The sequence below is a fragment of the Aquarana catesbeiana genome, linkage group LG08 (assembly GCF_042186555.1).
Source record: "Aquarana catesbeiana isolate 2022-GZ linkage group LG08, ASM4218655v1, whole genome shotgun sequence".
Lineage (NCBI taxonomy): Eukaryota > Metazoa > Chordata > Amphibia > Anura > Ranidae > Aquarana > Aquarana catesbeiana.
Genome location: NC_133331.1, coordinates 295,028,702 through 295,048,505, shown reverse-complemented (window position 1 = coordinate 295,048,505; position 19,804 = coordinate 295,028,702). Strand labels below are relative to the sequence as shown.

At 47.7% G+C, this 19,804-nt stretch overlaps 1 protein-coding gene across 1 annotated transcript in view; it reads left to right on the top strand.

Moving 5' to 3' along the window:
* LOC141106816 (uncharacterized) overlaps positions 1-19,804 on the top strand; it is an 84,422-nt gene that overhangs the window by 34,211 nt on the left and 30,407 nt on the right. The window contains exons 5-9 of the mRNA XM_073597744.1: positions 3,877-4,086; positions 4,212-4,353; positions 4,927-6,326; positions 15,976-16,026; positions 19,126-19,224. Of these exons, the coding sequence (XP_073453845.1) occupies positions 3,877-4,086; positions 4,212-4,353; positions 4,927-6,326; positions 15,976-16,026; positions 19,126-19,224 (1,902 nt within the window). The remainder of the gene's footprint in view (positions 1-3,876; positions 4,087-4,211; positions 4,354-4,926; positions 6,327-15,975; positions 16,027-19,125; positions 19,225-19,804) is intronic.

The following is a 19,804-nucleotide window of genomic DNA, read 5'->3' as shown; positions in this document are numbered from 1 at the left end:
TTGCATAATCACCAATAAAACCGGGATCTGGTAATGTCAGTTTCTTCCCTTGCTTATCCACAGTGGTGATAAAATAGACAATGTCATCTTTTCCGGGTCTGCAAATGACCACCTTGTCAGCATAGATGTGCCAACCACAGTTCCAATGCAGCAAACATCCATTGAAATGTTCATCCATAGCAGCAGAATACCCAGCTCTCCGGAAAGGTTTTGGTACAGACAAATAGTCCCAAACAGCTTCACGGTACCATTGTTCCCGGTTGGCCTCAATTTCCTGCATAATTTCCAGAGTAACGTAGGGAAATTCCAGACCATATTCTGTAGCAACATGTTTGGTGAGCACTCTCTGTACACGGGCAAGTCTAGGCAAAGCTTTATTTTTCCCCAAACCAGGAGGCACACAAGAATTTGGTGATTTGCACACCATAGATCCAATGGGCATTGGCTCAAACTCAAGCAAACTAGCAACTTTAGACAATGTCTCTTTGGTAGTACCGTGCGGCTCCACACAGGGCCAGCAGGGGGCAGAGCTTACCTCATAAATAGTTCTGAGTCATGCCAGAAGGGGCAGTTGGGTGGGAGATGGAGTGCTGAGGAGGCTGTTGGAGGCTCTTGCAGGGCGCTCCCTCGTCTAGGGTGTGACCTAAGGTCTGGGGCTCGAGTGCTGGAAGGATCCCCAAAAACACATGAAGGAAGCCCTTCCTGGAGGCACTGGAGCAGGGAGAGGACAGCGGGAGCAGGTCATCATGTCCAGGAGGCCTCCTGAGAAGTCAGCTGGGTGGGCTAGTGAGTGATCAGTCTGGAGGACTGTGGAGAAGTTAGCCAGAAGGGCAGGTGAAAGCAGCAGCTGCAGCCAGGCGGGTTGGCAGTGCCTGAAAAGGTGGTGCTGGGATTAGTAGCCACAGGGATGTATGCTGGACACTGAGTTTCTGCTATACACCTAGAGGGGCCTCGGGTGAGGCGTGTCCAAGATGGCGACCTAACCAGCTGCTTCTGTTGGGCCGCTGGCTGATATCCTGCTTATGGGCGCTTTATTACACCTGTCTCCTGACATCTAGATGCGATGCAGATCCTGGGGTGCGACTTCCAGTAGGGGAAAAAAGCTTAGTTTTCCGCCACTAGAAGAGAAAATAACCCCAGTCCCTGGTGCCCACGTGGCGGCTTGCTCCGCGCTCTGCTTCCACATGGCCTCACAGACTGACCCTATAGAATCGGCTGCCTCCCCATAACCTAGCCTTACCGATGTGATGGCTGCCATTGCCACCCGTCAGGCCACGCTCACTGCTAAAATCGAGGCAGTGCAGCTAGATGTGGGTCTCCTACGGCAGGACATAGATAAGCTCCGCACCAGAGTGTCAGAGGGAGAGCAGCGAGTGGGCCAAGCAGAGGACACAGTTACGGAGCGCACTACGGCCATCCGTTCTCTCCAGACTAATCTCCGTGCCCTGAAGTACAAAGCTAAGGACGCAGAGAACAGGAATAGGAGAAATATCCTCCGTATTGTGGGGTTGGCAGAAGGTGCAGAGGGGGCTAACCCAACGGTTCTTGTAGAAGATTTTCTGCGCAATCTGCTACCTGATGCCCACTTCTCACCTCACTACACTGTGAGCGCCCCCCTGGCTCTCCTCCACAGACCTTTATCCTGCGGTTGCTCAACTTTCGTGACAGGGATGAGGTGCTCTGGGCCTCCCAGAACACCAACCTACTAATCTTCCCTGATTATTCGGTGGAGACACAGAAGCTCAGGATATCGTTCGATCAGGTGAAGGTGGCACTGCGGGCTCGCAGTATCCATTACAGTGTTTTGTTTCCTACTCCTTTGCTGGTCCAGGATGAGGAGACGGTCCGCTTCCTCACCTCTCCAAGGGAAGCATCTGTCTGGGTTGATGTGCTACCACACCACCCACAAGGCTTACCTATCTGATGTGCCTTCTAGATAATAGGGCTGAATAACTTGCACCTGTTGTGCGTTTTCTGTTCCATTTATTGTAACTCAAGTTTGTAACCCTGGTGAACTATGCTGCATTTTAGAGATGTGCTATTGTGAAAGGGGCCTCGGGTTCCTGCCTAAAACAGGCCTTGTCAGGTTCACTATCAGTTTGCCAGCGGAGTTCTGCAAGCGAGAGCTGGAGAAAGCAGAGAAGTGTATATTGACTGTATATAGGAAGAGTTGTCCCTGAAGTTGTTCTGAAGTCTAATGGGCATCACATACCCATAATCTCCAATCCTAATCCAAGTTCTAATTCCTCAATAAACAAAACAAAAAAAAAAACAAAAGGAACGGACTGTTCTCTGACTTTAGAGTGACTGAAAATTCGGTGTGCCTGTCTGTGCAGGGTGGGGGGATCCCAGTTACTTGCGGCCCTTAAAGCGGGATTCCGGCCGTAAAAAAATAATTTTAAAGTCAGCAGCTACAAACACTGTAGCTGCTGACTTTAAATAAGTACTTACCTGTCCTGGGTGCCTGCGATGTCGGCCGCCCGAGGCCGACCTGTCCCTCGGGTCCTGCCATCGCCATCCTAGGTAAGGGAAACAGGCAGTGGAGCCTTGCGGCTTCACTGCCAGTTTCCTACTGCGCACGCGCGAGTGGTGCGGTGCTCTGTGGTATTCTGGGAACACACACAGTTCCCAGAAGACAACGGGGCCGCTCACCGAGAAGCAGAACACGCCTCGGAATAGGAAGAGGCAGATTAGGAAGACTGCCTAGCAACAAGGGTTAGGTAAGTTTTTTTTCAAATTTAAAAAAAAATTTTTTTTAGGATTTTTGGTGATTTTTTTTTTTCAGGGTGGCCCTCCACTTTAAGGGAGTGCGCTACACTTGCAAGGTGCACAGTATATTTGCCTTTAGTAAATCAACACCTACGAGACAATTCTCGGGGTCTGCAGTTCCTCTAAGGCCACAAGGTGGTGATCTCACTTCTACCCAGACAGGAAGTCTCTATGGAAGACAGGAAGTGATGTCAAGTCCAGACAGGAAGTTCCGTGTGAGAGGTGAGTCGGGAGGAAGTAGAGAGGAGACATTGCTGGAATCGGTAGCAGAGGAGGTAATAAGATCTTATTTTCTATTTACACCCAGTAACCCCCCGTCATGTCCGTCCTCTTCCTCCATAGTCACTGTGATGTCTTTTATCTCCAGCAGATGATGATACACACATATATAGTGTGGAAACCTAGATTAACCCCTTCAGGGGCAGAATATTCCCCCACTTACAGGGCCGGAACATTCTCTTCATATTGGAGATGTTTTTCTTCCATCAATTTCCCCTTTTCAGTCTATACTAAGGGTTTATACGATGATACGGGTTGGGGGTTTTATGCAGAGGTGGACTAATGATACGTATGTTTGATTTTATAATCTTTATGGAGGAGGAAATAACTATTCCTGATGTCTGTGAAGGTTCAACACAAGGGATGTGTCTGGATGGTGACTGTATCATTGTGTGTGTCAGGTTCCTATAAGGTGTCAGGATGTCACTGTCTGTTTCTCCATGGAGGAGTGGGAGTATTTAGAAGGACACAAGGATCTCTACAAGGACGTCATGATGGACAATCAGCCGCCCCTCACATCACCGGGTAAGAGGAGACTTTATTGTAAAGGAGAGAGCAGTACGGAGGATCCACCTAGATCCCCCATCATCTGATAAACACATAGAAACAATGTATTCAGTCAGTGTGTGTGTTTCCTACAGATGGATCCAGTAATGGGAACCCACCAGAGAGATGTCCCCGTCCTCTGTATTCCCGGGATTCCACACAGGAAGATCACACCATCCCCCACCATCATCAGGTAGATGAGGAACAATCACTGATAGTATCATTAGGATCTGTACATTATCTGCATTGTTACCATTGATGTCATTTTTATTATATATTCAGAGTGGAAACCTGAGAGATTCTAAAGTTGAGGTTAAAGAAGAGATAAAAGAAGATGATGAGGATGGGGTGATGGAGAAAATACACAAAGATCTGTACCAGGACACCATGGTGGAGTCATCCAGCTACAGAAACCCACCAGAGAGATGTCCCCGTCCTCTGTATTCCCGGGATTCCACACAGGGAGGCCACACCATCCCTCACTGTTACAAGGTTGGTGGAGTGGAGCATCCAGAACATGGGCTCATGGAGATGATGTGTGGATATTTGTTATGTGATGTCACAATATTGAAGCTTATATTTTACACATGATATTTTCTGTCCTTCTCTTGGTTTAGGGTGAAGATCTGATAGATATAAAAATTGAGGTTAAATCAGAAGAAGAAGAGAGGTATGTGAGGGATGATCAGCAGTCTATGGAGGAGGATGGAATAACGGGGACATTTATAGAGGAGGACACTCCTACAGAGATCAGCACAGGTGGGTCATTAACACTAAATACATTCCTCCACCCATACTGCTCACTGATTGGTCCAGAGTAGGGTGGGGACTAGGTGATATCAGCCTGTAATCCCCTGGTCACTTTCCTGAGCTGTGTTCCCCGTCCTGTATTCCTGTATTTCTCTCGGATAATCTTCCTTCTCTGTGCTGCAGACACAATTTATGTATCTAGACTGGATTTATGGAGATTCTGGGGTTCAGCTGGCAGCAAAATGTTTATTTTCACCATAGGCGTTGTTTGACCTAGGCACCTGGGATGCTCTCAGCTCAGAGCACTGCAGCCAGCAACCCCACTGGGGAGCCACTGCCCTACCCACCTACAATATCTGACCAAAGCCCCCTCCCCAAACAGGGGTCCTAAAAAATAGTAAAAAAATATAATAGTTTAAAAAAAACAATAGTAAAAAATAATAAAAATCTGACACCAGCGGCGGAACTCCCGGGGTCGCAGAAGTCACACTTCTCTCTCTACCCTCTAGGTTTAAGGGAACCAATCTTCTCATGTCTGGTAATCATTTTATAATAAAATAAATGTATTCTTTTTATTTTTAGTACGTAGATGGGAGATGAGGAAAACCTCAGAGGATTGTCTCACTTTGTCTCCAGACTGTAAAGTAGAAGATGAGGACATCACACAGTATAGTCCAGGAGAAAACCCGACTACCTCAAATGTCCATCCGGCACCACACAGTGTAGATGGACCATCGTATTCCTCTTATCCTGAGGAACCTCAGACTGTGAGGGACGGTGCCGGACCATCGTATTCCTCTTATCCTGAGGAACCTCAGACTGTGAGGGACGGTGCCGGACCATCGTATTCCTCTTATCCTGAGGAACCTCAGACTGTGAGGGACGGTGCCGGACCATCGTATTCCTCTTATCCTGAGGAACCTCAGACTGTGAGGGACGGTGCCGTCCTACCAAAACATAAAAGGTTTCCCTGTCCTGAGTGCGGGAAGCGTTTCCGTTCTAATGCCAATCTTATTGTGCATAAGAGGTCTCACACGGGTGAGAAGCCGTATTCCTGCCCTGAGTGCGGGAAATGTTTTTCAGATAAGTCCAATCTTCACACTCATCGGCAACTGCACACGGGGGAGAAGCCGTTTTCCTGTTCTACGTGCGGAAAATGTTTTATAAAAAAAGCAGAGCTTGTTACACATCAATGGACTCACACGGGGGAAAAACCTTACTCTTGTTCTGAGTGCGGGAAATGTTTTACCAGCAAATCCATTCTCAGCAGACACCAGCGGTCTCACACGGGGGATAAGCCGTATCCCTGTCCTGAGTGTGGGAAATGTTTTCCAGTAAAGGCCCATCTTTACTCACATCTGAGGTCTCACACAGGGGAGAAGCCACATTCCTGTCCTGAGTGCGGGAAATGTTTTTCAGCGAAGTCCAATCTTTACGCTCACCAGAGATTACATACGGGGGAGAAGCCGCATTCCTGTTCTGAGTGCGGTAAATGTTTTTCAGATAAGCCCAAGCTTTACAAACATCAAAGAACTCACACGGGGTTGAAGCCGTATTCCTGTCCTGAGTGCGGGAAATGTTTTTCTGTGAAGTGCAGTCTTTCCAAGCATCAGAGATTGCACACGGGAGAGAAGCCGTATTCTTGTCCTGAGTGCGGGAAAAGTTTTTCAGTGCAGTCCAGTCTTTGCAGACATCAGAGATCTCACACGGGGGAGAAGCCGTATTCCTGTCCTGATTGTGGGAAATGTTTTGCAGTGAAGGCCCTTGTTTCCACACATCAGAGGCCTCACACAAGGGAGAGGCAGCATTCCTGTCCTGAGTGCGGGAAGTCTTTTCCCCTGGAGCCCAGCCTTTACATACATCTGAGGTCTCACACGGGGGAGAAACCGTTTTCCTGTCCTGAGTGTGGGAAATGTTTTTCAGCGAAGTCCAGTCTTTCCAGACATCAGAGATCTCACATGGGGGAGAAGCCGTATTCCTGTCCTGAGTGAGGGAAATGTTCCTCACTGAAGTCCTGTCTTCCTGTACATCAGGGGTCCCACACAACCCTCGAGGTGTATTAGTGAGTGTGGGAAATGTCTTGTATATGAATGTTGCTGGACATGTGGGGAAGAAGCACACCCTGATATACACCTCAGATATACTCTGATATAAAGGATCACCTTAGACAGGCGGAGCTTTATTTTGGCGGTATTTAATTGCCACTGGACTTTTTATTTTTTTTGCTATATAAACAAAAAAAATACCAAAAGTTTAGGGGAAAAAAAACAAGTTTTTCTGTTTCTGTTATAAACTTTTGCCAATAAAGAATCTTTCTTCATGAATTTATGTATTCTGCTCCATTTCTTTGGTGAAAATAACCCAAATCAGTGTATAATATTCAGTCTGTCGGAAAGTTAGTCCACAAACTAAGGGATATGTTGGAAATGCATGTTGCCTGTCTCTGGAGGAATTAGGGGGAACCAGAAATCCAGCAGCTCCTGCGATGGTAGCGCTACATTTGGGGGTCTCGTCCGGGATTCCCCTATGGTAACCTGCACATAGTCAACTAACGAGCCAAAGAACTGTAAATTTGTTACCAAGCGAGCCCGGAGAAGAGATGCTGTGTGGAGTTATCTATCATCCAGAACTGTATCGTTCTACTAAAAGTGTAGTTTCTATGCTGTTGCCCGTAGCAACCCTGACGGGCCTTAGCATATCTTACCAGGGGCTGAAGCCGAAGACTGTGCTACACTATATTACCAAAAGTATTGGGACGCCTGCCTTTACACGCACATGAACTTTGATGGCATCCCAGTCTTAGTCCGTAGGGTTCAATATTGAGTTGGCCCACTATTTGCAGCTATAACAGCTTCAACTCTTTTGGGAAGGCTGTCAAAGTATGTGTAAGAGGTGACCGCACTCCAATCTTCAGAAATATGAATGGTTCAATCGTAAAATTGCTTTAATCGTAAAAATCCACACATTACATCAATAGACCACTGGACTATACTACCACCAATGGACTATAGCAGCAAGGTTTATGTGTTTCACGAACTAAATCGCTTAATCATAACCTTCAACTCTTCTGGGAAGGCTGTCCACAAGGTTTAGGATGGTGTCTATGGGAATGTTTGACCATTATTCCAGTAGCGCATTTGTGAGTTCAGGCACTGATGTTGGAGGAGAAGGCTTGGCTTGCAGTCTCCACTCTAATTCATCCCAAAGGTGTTTTATCGGTTGAGGTCAGGACTTTGTACAGTCCAGTCAAGTTCCTCCACCTCAAACTCGCTCATCTATGTCTTTATGGACCTTGCATTGTGCACTGGTCCAAATCATTTGGTGGAGGGGGGATTATAGTGTGGGGGTTGTTTTTCAGGGGTTGGGCTTGGCCCATTAGTTCCAGTGTAGGGAACTCTTAAGGCGTCAGCATACCAAGACATTTTGGACAATTTCATGCTCCCAACTTTGTAGGAACAGTTTGGGTAGTGCCCATTCCTGTTCCAACATGACTGCGCATCAGTGCACACAGCAAGGTCCATAAAGACATGGATGAGCAAGTTTGGGGTGGAGGAACTTGACTGGCCTGCTCAGAGTCCTGACCTCGACCCGATAGAACACCTTTGGGATGAATTAGAGTGGAGACTGTGAGCCAGGCCTTCTCATCCAACATCAGTGCCTGACCTCACAAATGTACTTCTGGAAGAATGGTCAAACATTCCTATAGACACCCTCCTAAACCTTGTAGACGGCCTTAGCAGAAGAGTTGAAGCTGTTATAGCTGCAAAAGGTGGGCCAACTCAATATAGAACCCTATGGATTAAGACTGGGATGCCATAAAAGTTCATGTGTGTGTAAAGGCAGGCGTCCCAATACTTCTGGTAATATAGCGTATATCTGAAAATCCATCAATCCTGATCTACTGACAGCCGATCTAATTTCTTACATAGTAGATGAGGTTGAAAAAAAGACACAAGTCCATCAAGTCCAACCTATGTGTGTGATTATATGTCAGTATTACATTGTATATCCCTGTATATCTCGAGGCCCTAAAATGCCAGTATAGTACAATTATCCCCCAAATGATCCCCTTTTTGTAAAGTAGGCAATCTGGGGTATTTAGTAAGAGGAATGGTGAGGTTTTTTTTAAGTTTTTAAAAAAAATTTAAAGTTATGTCTTACACACAGTGTAGGCATACTTACAATTACACCCCAAACACATTCTACTACTCCTCCCGAGTATGGGGACACCATATGTGTGTATGTGTGAGACTTGTTCACAGCTTAACAACATAGAAGGGCCCAAAATCCAAGGAGCACCTTTGGGCTTTCAAGAAGCATAAATGAAGCATAAATGAAGCATAAATGATGCATCTAATTTCCTGGCTACCTATCACATTTTTGAGGGTCCTGGAGCATAAGGACGGTGGAAACACCCACAAAATTACCCCCTTTTGGAAAGGAAACAGTCCAAAGTATTTTCTGACAGCCATAGTGTGTGTTTTGAAAATGTACTTTTTTGGGAAATACTAGAAGAAAAATGAAAATGTATTTTTTTACACAGAGTTGTGAATTAATAAGACATTTCTGACATACAGCATAGGCATACCTAGAATTACACCCCAAAACACATTCTTCTACTTCTCACGAGTATGGCAATACCACATGCAAGAGACTTTTTAACAGACTGGCCACACAGAGGGGCCCAAAATCCAAGGAGCGCCTTCAGGCTTTCTTGAGGCATAAATTGCACATCAAATTCCTTGACTACCCATCACATTTTTGGAGGCCCTGGAGCACTAGGACAGTGGGAACACCCAATGACCGGGGTTGCTACAGGCGACAGTCAGGGACACTAACTGGATGCTGTATTAGGGCTCATTCACACATGTGGTGGGGGGGAGGGGTGGTAGAACCTTATGGTTGAGCCTCGGTTATACAGCCCTTCAGCTGCTACACCCTTTAGTTGCAGAGGCAGTGACCGAGGAGGGGGGACACGTGACAAGGCTGCGATGCTTTGCTTTACAGCTGTGGCAGGATTGTCACTCATTCCAATGGGTTGCGAGGGTGCGGTACAATGACTGCTCACTACTTGTCCAATGTTCTCTGAAGAATGATCCAAACATGAATGGCTCTTCAGAGAGCATCACACATGTGAACATGTCCCTGCAGTGGCGGTGATCAGGGACACTCTAACTGGTGTGGTGGGGATCAGGGACACTGTAACTGGTGTGGTGGTAATCAGGGACACTGTAACTGGTATGGAGGTGATCAGGGACACTGTAACTGGTGTAGTGGGGATCAGGGACACTATAACTGGTGTGGTGGTGATCAGGTACACTGTAACTGGTGTAGTGGGGATCGGGGACACTGTAACTGGTGTGGTGGGGATCAGGGACACTGTAACTGGTGTGGTGGGGATCAGGGACACTGTAACTGGTGTGGTGGGGATCAGGGACACTGTAACTGGTGTGGTGGTAATCAGGGACACTGTAACTGGTGTGGTGGTGATCAGGAACACTGTAACTGGTGTGGTGGTGATCAGGGACAATGTAACTGGTGTGGTGGAGATCAGGGACAATGTAACTGGTGTGGTGGTGATCAGGGACACTGTAACTGGTGTGGTGGGGATCAGGGACAATGTAACTGGTGTGGTGGTGATCAGGAACACTGTAACTGGTGTAGTGGGGATCAGGGACACTGTAACTGGTGTGGTGGTGATCAGGGACAATGTAACTGGTGTGGTGGTGATCAGGTACACTGTAACTGGTGTGGTGGGGATCAGGGACAATGTAACTGGTGTGGTGGTGATCAGGGACAATGTAACTGGTGTGGTGGGGATCAGGGACACTGTAACTGGTGTGGTGGGGATCAGGGACACTGTAACTGGTGTGGTGGGGATCAGGGACACTGTAACTGGTGTGGTGGTAATCAGGGACACTGTAACTGGTGTGGTGGTAATCAGGGACACTGTAACTGGTAATGAGGTGATCAGGGACACTGTAACTGGTGTGGTGGAGATCAGGGACAATGTAACTTGTGTGGTGGTAATCAGGGACACTGTAACTGGTGTGGTGGTAATCAGGGACAATGTAACTGGTGTGGTGGAGATCAGGGACAATGTAACTGGTGTGGTGGTGATCAGGGACAATGTAACTGGTGTGGTGATCAGGGACAATTTAACTGGTGTGGTGGAGATCAGGGACAATGTAACTGGTGTGGTGGTGATCAGGGACACTGTAACTGGTGTGGGGGGGATCAGGGACAATGTAACTGGTGTTGTGGGGATCAGGAACAATGTAACTGGTGTTGTGGGGATCAGGGACAATGTAACTGGTGTGGTGGTGATCAGTGACACTGTAACTGGTGTGGGGGGGATCAGGGACAATGTAACTGGTGTTGTGGGGATCAGGGACAATGTAACTGGTGTTGTGGGGATCAGGGACAATGTAACTGGTGTTGTGGGGATCAGGGACAATGTAACTGGTGTGGGGGGGATCAGGGACACTGTAATTGGTGTTGTGGGGATCAGGGACAATGTAACTGGTGTGGCGGGGATCAGGGACAATTTAACTGGTGTTGTGGGGATCAGGGACAATGTAACTGGTGTGGCGGGGATCTGGGACAATGTAACTGGTGTTGTGGGGATCAGGGACAATGTAACTGGTGTGGTGGGGATCAGGGACACTGTAACTGGTGTGGCGGGGATCAGGGACAATGTAACTGGTGTTGTGGGGATCAGGGACAATGTAACTGGTGTGGGGGGGATCAGGGACAATGTAACTGGTGTGGGGGGGATCAGGGACACTGTAATTGGTGAGGTGGGGATCAGGGAACTGTAACTGGTGTGGTGGTGATCAGGGACAATGTAACAGTGGTCACAGCGTTCACATGGTACCAGGGCCACTCACAACAACCCAGCACCTCTAGGCGCTCTGGATCGTGCGCACGAGCGGCCGATGTTGGAGGACGTACTGGGAATGTCTACCCACATCAGTGCTGATCTTGTCTGGCTGTTTATGTACAGTGGTTGGGCGTGAGGTGGTTAATCAGAGCTCCAATATCTCCCCTGTGTTCTGCAGACAGATACACATTTCCCAATGTCTTATGTTGTACAGATCCCTCATGTTCCCCGATACGAGCTCATACATTGGACTTGTTCAACTTTCCAACCAGGAGTGAATGGACTTGGCAAGATACTCTTCATATGCTGAGGTCAAGTGGCCTGGTATGGATCAGGAACTGGAGGGGGGTGCTTGTCCTCCCCTTTCCTTGCCAGCCAGGCTGTATGCTTGGATGAGGGTTTATGAATTTTGGGGGCACACCATGACTTTTTTTTTTTTTTTTTTTACACCATCCCCATCCCTTTGATAACATTCACCTGTCAGCCAAGAATCCCCAGTTGAAAGCTGAATGGGCCAGACAAGGATCCATCACTGGTTGTTAGGATTCTGGCAGCTGCTGCCTCCCTAGCAACCAGACTGAGCAGGAATCTCTCAGATATAACACCTGTAGTAATACCACAAAAAATGGCATCACTTCCCACTACAGCCGAAGGTTCATCTTGGACAAACACCCCACTAATATCAGATCTTCACCAAACCTCTAAGATTTAGTTCAAGCTCAGAGATCAGTCTTAGTGGTGCATAGAGTGGTCCTAGTGATCTCTTACATTGGTAACCAATCGGAGAAGGATCCCCTTATATCAGTGGTCAGTTTAGTGGCTCCTTACATTGGTGACCAATGGTAGAAGGACCCCCTTATATCAGTGGTCAGTGTAGTCGTCCCTTACATTGGTGACCAATGGGAGAAGGACCCCCTTATATCAATGGTCAGTGTAGTGGTCCCTTACATTGGTGACCAATGGGAGAAAGACCCCCTTATATCAATGGTCAGTGTAGTGGTCCCTTACATTGGTGACCAATGGGAGAAGGACCCTCTTATATCAATGGTCAGTGTAGTGGTCCCTTACATTGGTGACCAATGGGAGAAGGACCCCCTTATATCAATGGTCAGTGTAGTGGTCCCTTATATTGGTGACAATAAGGAGCTGAAAATGTAATCCATTCAGCCAAATGTAGCACCCCCCTGGGCGTTCTAAAGGCAAGAAAACACCCTCAGAGGCAGGGTGTGAGCTAGAATTCACCCCAGGGCTGAGTCCATGGCTATAATGGGGAGGTTTGAACAAAAATTGGGCGCCGGTCACTTTTGGTCTTCCCCAAAGTTTTCATGCTGAACTGGAAAGAGAGTAGAGGAAGTGAGGGTTAGGGGTCTCAGATACCAAAGCAGATCACCTACAGACTCCTCGGATCCAGAAAAAAAAGCACATCTTCCCAGTGTCAGAACCTTTAAGCCAGCCCAGCAACACCGCAAGCGTGTTTTCGGATTCTGGTGTGTCCTCTAAGCGAGTCACCTGGCCCTTCTGAGAGACCAGCCTTCATCCTGCCTCTCTTCAGCAAGGGGCCTCCCCTGGATCTTTTCACCTTGGCTTGGCTTCCTCCCACACCGGGCAGGACAGCCTCAGGACCACATCAGCATTTGTAGGCCCCAGATAACTTCTGGGTCCAAGAACAGAACTCTCTCTAGCAGCATCTCCTCAGGCCTCAGCCTGAGACAGGAGAGCAAGCATATGGTCCGCTCCAAATATATAAATATTCTCTCCCAGAATGCACCCGTGGCCATGAACCCCCTACTCAACTGGCTGGAAGAAATACGAGTATTCATAACTCAGTCTAGTTGTATAATCTCATACTATGACATGTGGTACCAGTGATACCTACTGGCGACTGTGAGAAATGCCTCCTGAGCTTAGGGGAAAGCCAGATTTAAACTATTCCATCAGTCTGAGCTGCCTACAGCCCAGCCAAAAACTGCATTTACATAGTAGTCCCAGTTTAGGACCAGGGGGCTACAAAAAACAACAATCACCAGCTCGGAGGGAACGAAGCCTGTACAGGAAATTGCTGCAGGGCTGCTGAGGCATGTGGTCCCTCAAGACAGACAGTCTGGGGCAGCCACAAGCCTGAGTTAGGGATTAGGGTCGTATGAAAAAGACTTACGCTTCTTGAGTGGAATGACCAAGTGTTTCAGTAAAGTTTTAGAAATGCTGTCCTTGCTGTGTCTGAAGTTTCTAAAGGAGTGTATGCGAGTAGCCGGCACATTGTACTTAGTCATCTGCAGCCAGGGTCAGTAAAGCACACCGGGGTATGAAAACAGATCCAGAAGAGTTAACACAGTGCAGAGTAAAGCAAGTGGATACCAAGGGTAACGGAGGCATAACATGCAGCCTGTAACTGTGATTGACGGGACATCCTCTTGAAGGGAGGGAGTTGTTGTCTGCATTTCTTCCCTGGCGGTCCGTCTCCCATAGCAACAGGAGAAGATCAGCATTTCGAAGTTCTCAGCCTGGGCACTAGGTACGGAAGAGGAAGAGATAACAAAATGTGCATGGAGTCAACGCTAGGTGCTCGGTGGGACTCTATGCCGTTGCTGGGAGTGAAGTAGCAGAGATACGCCGGACAGGTGGAGTGGGCATAGGCTCAGCGTGTCCCTCCTAAATGCAGCTGTGATAGGGAAGGTGTACATTGACATGGGAATGTGAGAGATAACTGGAGGACAGTTTACTGTTCAAGTGTACATGGTGAATGGCCTTCTCTAGAGTTGGAGGTCCATCCTAATGTTGAGATATCCTTGAAAGCAGCCTCTCCTTTGTCCCGGGGCATTGATGAGCACGGCACAGTAAGCATACCCTATGTGTAAGGTGAGTGACCCAGTTCAAAGTGCCCAAAAGAACCCACCCGGAAGTAGGCCTCTCATGTGACCCTTGCTTGTCGCCCAACGAGGAGGGAAACATGGAGAGAGTGTCACCCACGTGCCCTACATACAGTACATACATACAGCACAAGGCCGGGTTCACACTGTGGGGTTGATTTACCAAAAACTAATAGAATTTCCTTGACTAAACTATTTTCCTTGAATGTGATTGGGTATTCTTTGCAAAGTCAAGCTTCACCTCATTTACTAAGCTGCACTAGTGTAGCACTCTCTAGCTAGCGTGCTAGATGTACATAGTTAGTGGTTAGAGTAGGTAAATTGGCTTGGCTTTGAGCCAGGCCTGGGCTGAATCTGGGTCAGGGTTGAGTGACTCAGGGAGGCTGGATGACTCATCTGACAGCTCTTCTGGTGCCTCCCCCTGTTTTCCGGAACCTTGGAGAAGGTTCTAGATGTAGTGGGTGGAAGCTAGGAGGGGCTGTCATGCACATTTATGAGGCCTCGGCCAATCCCCAGCTTTGGGTCGGCAGGGAGCAGAGCTTACCTGATAAATAGTTCTGAGTCATGCCAGCAGGGGCAGTCAGGTGGGAGATGGAGTGCTGCGGAGGCTGTTGGAGGCTCTTGCAGGGCGCCCCCTATTCTAGGGGGGTGACTTCAGGTCTGGGGCTCGGGTGCTGGAAGGATCCCCAAAACACATGGAGGAAGCCCTTCCTGGAGGCACTGGAGCAGGGAGAGGACAGCGGGAGCAGGTCATCACATCCAGGAGGCCTCCTGAGAAGTCAGCCGGGTGGGCTGGTGAGTTATCAGTCTGGAGGACTGTGGAGAAGTTAGCCAGAAGGGCAGGTGAAAGCAGCAGCTGCAGCCAGGCGGGTTGGCAGTGCCTGAAAAGGTGGTTCTGGGATTAGTAGCCACAGGGATGTATGACACTGTATGCTGGACACTGACTTTCTGCTATACACCTAGAAGGGCCTCGGGTGGGGCGTGTCCAAGATGTCAACCTAACTGGCTGCTTCTATTGGGCCGCTGGCTGAAATCCTTCTTATGGGCGCTTTATCACACCTGTAGCTCGTCTCCTGACATCTAGATGCGACGCAGATCCTCGGGTGCGAATTCCGGTAGGGGAAAAAAGCTTAGTTTTCCGCCACTAGAAGAGAAAATAACCCCAGTCCCTGGTGTCCACGTGTCGGCTTGCTTCGCGCTCTGCTTCCACATGGCCTTACAGACTGACCCTATAGAGTCGGCTGCCTCCCCATAGCCTAGCCTTACTGATGTGATGGCCGCCATTGCCACCCGTCAGGCCACGCTCACTGCTAAAATCGAGGCAGTGCAGCTAGATGTGGGTCTCCTACGGCAGGACATAGATAAGCTCCGCACCAGAGTGTCAGAGGGAGAGCAGCGAGTGGGCCAAGCAGAGGACACAGTTACGGAGCGCACTACGGCCATCCGTTCTCTCCAGACTAATCTCCGTGCCCTGAAGTACAAAGCTAAGGACACAGAGAACAGGAATAGGAGAAATAACCTCCGTGTTGTGGGGTTGGCAGAAGGTGCAGAGGGGGCTAACCCAACGGTTCTTGTAGAAGATTTTCTGCGCAATCTGCTACCTGATGCCCACTTCTCACCTCACTACACTGTGAGCGCCCCCCTGGCTCTCCTCCACAGACCTTTATCCTGCGGCTGCTCAACTTTCGTGACAGGGATGAGGTGCTCCAGGCCTCCCGAATCCATGGTGATTTACATTTCCAGAACACCAACCTACTAATCTTCCCTGATTATTCGGTGGAGACACAGAAGCTCAGGAAATCGTTCGATCAGGTGAAGGTGGCACTGCGGGCTCGCAGTATCCATTACAGTGTTTTGTTTCCTACTCCTTTGTGGGTCCAGGATGAGGAAACGGTCCGCTTCCTCACCTCTCCAAGGGAAGCATCTGCCTGGGTAGATGTGTTACCACCCCACCCACAAGGCTTACCTATCTAATGTGCCTTCTAGATAATAGGGCTGAATAACCTTGCACCTGTTGTGCGTTTTCTGTTCCATTTATTGTAACTGAAGTTTGTAACCCTAACATTGTCAGGTGAACTATGCTGCATTTTAGGGATGTGCTATTGTGAAAGGGGCCTTGGGTTCCTGCCTAGAACAGGCCTTGTCAGGTTCACTATCAGTTTGCCAGCGGAGTTCTGCAAGCGAGAGCTGGAGAAAGCAGAGGAGTGTATATTGACTGTATATAGGAAGAGTTGTCCCTGAAGTTGTTCTGAAGTCTAATGGGCATTCCATACCCATAATCTCCAATCCTAATCCAAGTTCTAATTCCTCAATAAACAAAACAAAACAAAAAAACAAAAGGAACGGACTGTTCTCTGACTTTAGAGTGACTGAAAATTTGGTGTGCCTGTCTGTGCAGGGTGGGGGGATCCCAGTTACTTGCGGCCCTTAAGGGAGTGCGCTACACTTGCAAGGTGCACAGTATATTTGCCTTTAGTAAATCAACACCTGCGAGACGTTTCTCGGGGGCTGCAGTTCCTCTGAAGGCCACAAGGTGGTGATCTCACTTCTACCCAGACAGGCAGTCTCTATGGAAGACAGGAAGTGATGTCAAGTCCAGACAGGAAGTTCCGTGTGAGAGGTGAGTCGGGAGGAAGTAGAGAGGAGACAAAGCTGGGAGTGGCAGCTGAGGAGGTAATAAGATCTTATTTTCTATTTACACCCAGTAACCCCCCGTCATGTCCGTCCTCTTCCTCCATAGTCACTGTGATGTCTTTTATCTCCAGCAGATGATGATACACACATATATAGTGTGGAAACCTAGATTAACCCCTTCAGGGGCAGAACATTTCCACACTTATTGGGCCGGAACGTTCTCTTCATATTGGAGATGTGTTTTTCTTCCATCAATTTCACCTTTTCGGTCTATACTAAGGGATTATACGATGATACGGGTTGGGGGTTTTATGCAGAGGTGGACTTATGATACGTATGTTTGATTTTTATAATCTTTATGGAGGAGGAAATAATTATTCCTGATGTCTGTGAAGGTTCAACACAAGGGATGTGTCTGGATGGTGACTGTATCATTGTGTGTGTCAGGTTCCTATAAGGTGTCAGGATGTCACTGTCTATTTCTCCATGGAGGAGTGGGAGTATTTAGAAGGACACAAGGATCTCTACAAGGACGTCATGATGGACAATCAGCCGCCCCTCACATCACCGGGTAAGAGGAGACTTTATTGTAAAGGAGAGAGCAGTACGGAGGGTCCACCTAGATCCCCCATCATCTGATAAACACATAGAAACAATGTATTCAGTCAGTGTGTGTGTTTCCTACAGATGGATCCAGTAATGGGAACCCACCAGAGAGATGTCCCCGTCCTCTGTATTCCCGGGATTCCACACAGGAAGGTCACACCATCCCTCACCATCATCAGGTAGATGAGGAACAATTATTGGTCATTATGATTTATACACAAGCATTTTGTTACAATGAATGTTTTATTAAATCTTTCAGAATGAAAACTCCAAGGATAATATTGTTGTAAAAGAAGAATTTACAGGGGAGGATGAGGAATATGGGTTGATGGAGGAGTTTTCTGAAGGACACAAGGATATGATGGAGCCACCTAATACCAGGAACCCACCAGAGAGATGTCCCCGTCCTCTGTATTCCCGGGATTCCACACAGGAAGATCACACCATCCCTCACCATCATCAGGTAGATGAGGAACAATCACTGATAGTATCATTAGGATCTGTACATTATCTGCATTGCTGCCATTGATGTCATTTTTATTATATATTCAGAGTGCAAACCTAAGAGATTCTAAAGTTGAGGTTAAAGAAGAGATAAAAGAGGAGGATGATGAGGATGGGGTGATAGAGGAAGTTCACAAAGATCTGTACCAGGACACCATGGTGGAGTCATCCAGCTACAGAAACCCACCAGAGAGATGTCCCCGTCCTCTGTATTCCCGGGATTCCACACAGGAAGATCACACCATCCCTCACTGTTACAAGGTTGGTGGAGTGGAGCATCTAGAACATGGACTCATGGAGATGATGTGTGGATATTTGTTATATGATGTCACAATATTGAAGCTTATATTTTACAGATGATATTTCTCTCCTCTTGATTTAGGGTGAAGATCCGATAGATATAAAAATTGAGGTTAAATCAGAAGAAGAAGAGACGTATGTGAGCGATGATCAGCAGTCTATGGAGGAGGATGGAATAACGGGGACATTTATAGAGGAGGACACTCCTACAAAGATCAGCACAGGTGGATCATTAACACTAAATACATTCCTCCACCCATACTGCTCACTGATTGGTCCAGAGTAGGGCAGGGACTGGGTGATATCAGCCTGTAATCCCCTGGTCACTTTCCTGAGCTGTGTTCCCCGTCCTGTATTCCTGTATTTCTCTCGGATAATCTTCCTTCTCTGTGCTGCAGACACAATTTATGTATCTAGACTGGATTTATGGAGATTCTGGGGTTCAGCTGGCAGCAAAATCTTGATTTTCACCATAGGCGTTGCTTGACCTAGGCACCTGGGATGCTCTCAGCTCAGAGAACAGCAGCCAGCAAACCCACTGGGGGGCCACAGTCTGGGCTATTGCCCCACCCACCCACAATATCTCACCAAAGCCCCTCCCCCCAAACAGGGGTCCTAAAAAATAGTAAAAAAAAATAAAATAGTAAAAAAAAAAAAAAAAATAGTAAAAAAATAATACAAATCTGACACCAGTGGCGGAACTCCCGGGGTCGCAGAAGTCACACTTCTCTCTCTACCCTCTAGGTTTAGGGGAACCAATCTTCTCATGTCTGGTAATAATTTTATAATAAAATAAATGTATTCTTTTTATTTTTAGTACGTAGATGGAAGATGAGGAAAACCTCAGAGGATTGTCTCACTTTGTCTCCAGACTGTAAAGTAGAAGATGAGGACATCACACAGTATAGTCCAGGAGAAAACCCGACTACCTCAAATGTCCATCCGGCACCACACAGTGTAGATGGACCATTGTCTTCTTATCCTAAGGAACCTCAGACTGTGAGGGACGGTGCCGTCCTACCAAAACATAAAAGGTTTCCCTGTCCTGAGTGCGGGAAGCGTTTCCGTTCTAATGCCCATCTTATTGTGCATAAGAGATCTCACACGGGGGAGAAGCCGTATTCCTGCCCTGAGTGTGGGAAATGTTTTTCAGATAAGTCCAATCTTCATACTCATCGGCAACTGCACACGGGGGAGAAGCCGTTTTCCTGTTCTACGTGCGGAAAATGTTTTATAAAAAAAGCAGAGCTTGTTACACATCAATGGACTCACACGGGGGAAAAACCTTACTCTTGTTCTGAGTGCGGGAAATGTTTCACCAGGAAATCCATTCTCAGCAGACACCAACGGTCTCACACGGGGGAGAAGCCGTATTCCTGTCCTGAGTGCGGGAAATGTTTTCCAGTAAAGGCCCATCTTTACTCACATCTGAGGTCTCACACGGGGGAGAAGCCACATTCCTGTCCTGAGTGCGGGAAATGTTTTTCAGTGAAGTCCAATCTATACACTCATCAGAGATTGCACACAGGGGAGAAGCCACATTCCTGTTCTGAGTGCGGGAAATGTTTTTCAGATAAGCCCAAGCTTTACAAACATCAAAGATCTCACACGGGGTTGAAGCCGTATTCCTGTCCTGAGTGCGGAAAATGTTTTTCTGTGAAGTGCA